Source organism: the organism of the source record quoted next (genome assembly GCF_019968985.1).
Source record: "MAG: Porospora cf. gigantea B chromosome Unknown PgB_NODE_8349_length_1396_cov_239.908, whole genome shotgun sequence".
Taxonomy (NCBI): Eukaryota; Apicomplexa; class Conoidasida; order Eugregarinorida; family Porosporidae; genus Porospora; species Porospora cf. gigantea B.
In genome coordinates, this window is record NW_027179289.1 from 1 (window position 1) to 1396 (window position 1396).

At 52.7% G+C, this 1396-nt stretch overlaps 1 protein-coding gene across 2 annotated transcripts; it reads left to right on the plus strand.

Annotated features, from left to right (window-relative positions):
• KVP17_004105 (uncharacterized protein) lies at positions 1–1396 on the plus strand (the record flags this gene model as incomplete). 2 transcript variants are annotated; one of them, XM_068522006.1, is made up of 2 exons in its annotated part: positions 1–633; positions 663–1396. In XM_068522006.1, coding segments are annotated over 2 exons (1367 nt in total), but the record flags the coding sequence as incomplete, so codon positions are not given. The 2 variants fall into 2 exon arrangements, with proteins under 2 accessions (XP_068371513.1, XP_068371514.1); XM_068522007.1 differs by having other exon boundaries at positions 88–633; positions 663–1379.

Here is a 1396-nt window from a genome sequence, read left to right on the forward strand (position 1 = left end):
GAGTTTGTGGACCTACGAAAGAACCACGGGAAGGAAGAGCAGAGGGCAAGGGACCTGTTTTTGGCACTGTGGATACCCGATCTTTTCATGAAACGTGTCGAAGCCAACGACCAATGGACTCTGTTCTGTCCCAATGAGGCACCTGGCCTTGCCGATGTTTGGGGGGACGAGTTTGAAGAACTCTACGAGCGTTACGAGAGGGAAGGTAGAGGTCGCAAGACTATCCAAGCTCAGGACCTGTGGTTCGCTGTACTTCAATCGCAGATCGAGACGGGAGTGCCTTATATGCTGTACAAGGACGCATGCAACAGAAAATCGAATCAGCAGAACCTGGGCACCATCCGCTGCTCAAACTTGTGCACGGAGATCGTCGAATTTACGTCGCCAGACGAGGTGGCGGTGTGCAATCTCGCGTCTGTGAGTCTGGGAAAGTTCGTTGAAGAGGACGCCGACGGGAAGGTCTTTTACAACTTTAAGAAGCTGTACGAAACGACAAAGGTGGTTACCAGAAATCTGAACGAGGTCATCGATCGGAACTACTACCCAGTGGTCGAAGCGAAGAACTCCAACATGAGACACCGGCCGATAGGTCTTGGGGTGCAAGGCATGGCAGACGCGTTTTTTAAACTCAGGGTGAGTGATGATGGGCGTAGTGACCACAGATCTGCTTCGAGTCCGAGGAAGCCAAGTACCTCAACAGGACAATATTCGAGACCATTTACTTCGCTGCCTGCGAGTCTTCAATGGAGTTGGCGAAGGCCCATGGCCCGTACTCCTCTTGGGACGGCTGTCCTGCTAGTCAGGGCAGACTGCAATTTGACTTGTGGAACGAGGAGTACGCCATGAAGGGCATGGACAAGAGGGTGGAATTCTCGGGTCTTTGGGACTGGGACAGACTGAAGCAAGACATCATGAGACACGGAATGCGGAACTCCCTAGTCTTTGCCCCCATGCCAACGGCTTCGACTTCCCAGATCCTTGGAAACAACGAATCTTTCGAACCCTACACCTCCAACATCTACCATCGTCGTGTGTTGTCGGGGGAGTTCTTTGTTGTCAATCCACACCTCCTGAGAGACCTCGTGCAGCAGGGCATTTGGAATGACGAGCTGAAGCAGAAGCTTATCGCCCACAGCGGGTCAGTGCAGCACATCGACGAGATCCCAGAAGACCTGAAAAGCCTGTACAAGACTGTGTGGGAGATCAAGCAGCGGACTATCTTGGATCTAGCGGCAGATCGAGCGCCCTTCATCGACCAGTCCCAGTCGTTGAATATTCATCTGTCAGCCCCCAATTTCGCCAAGCTGACCTCCATGCACTTCTATGGGTGGAAGCTGGGTCTGAAAACTGGCGTTTACTACCTGCGAACTCAAGCTGCTGTCGACGCCATCAAGTT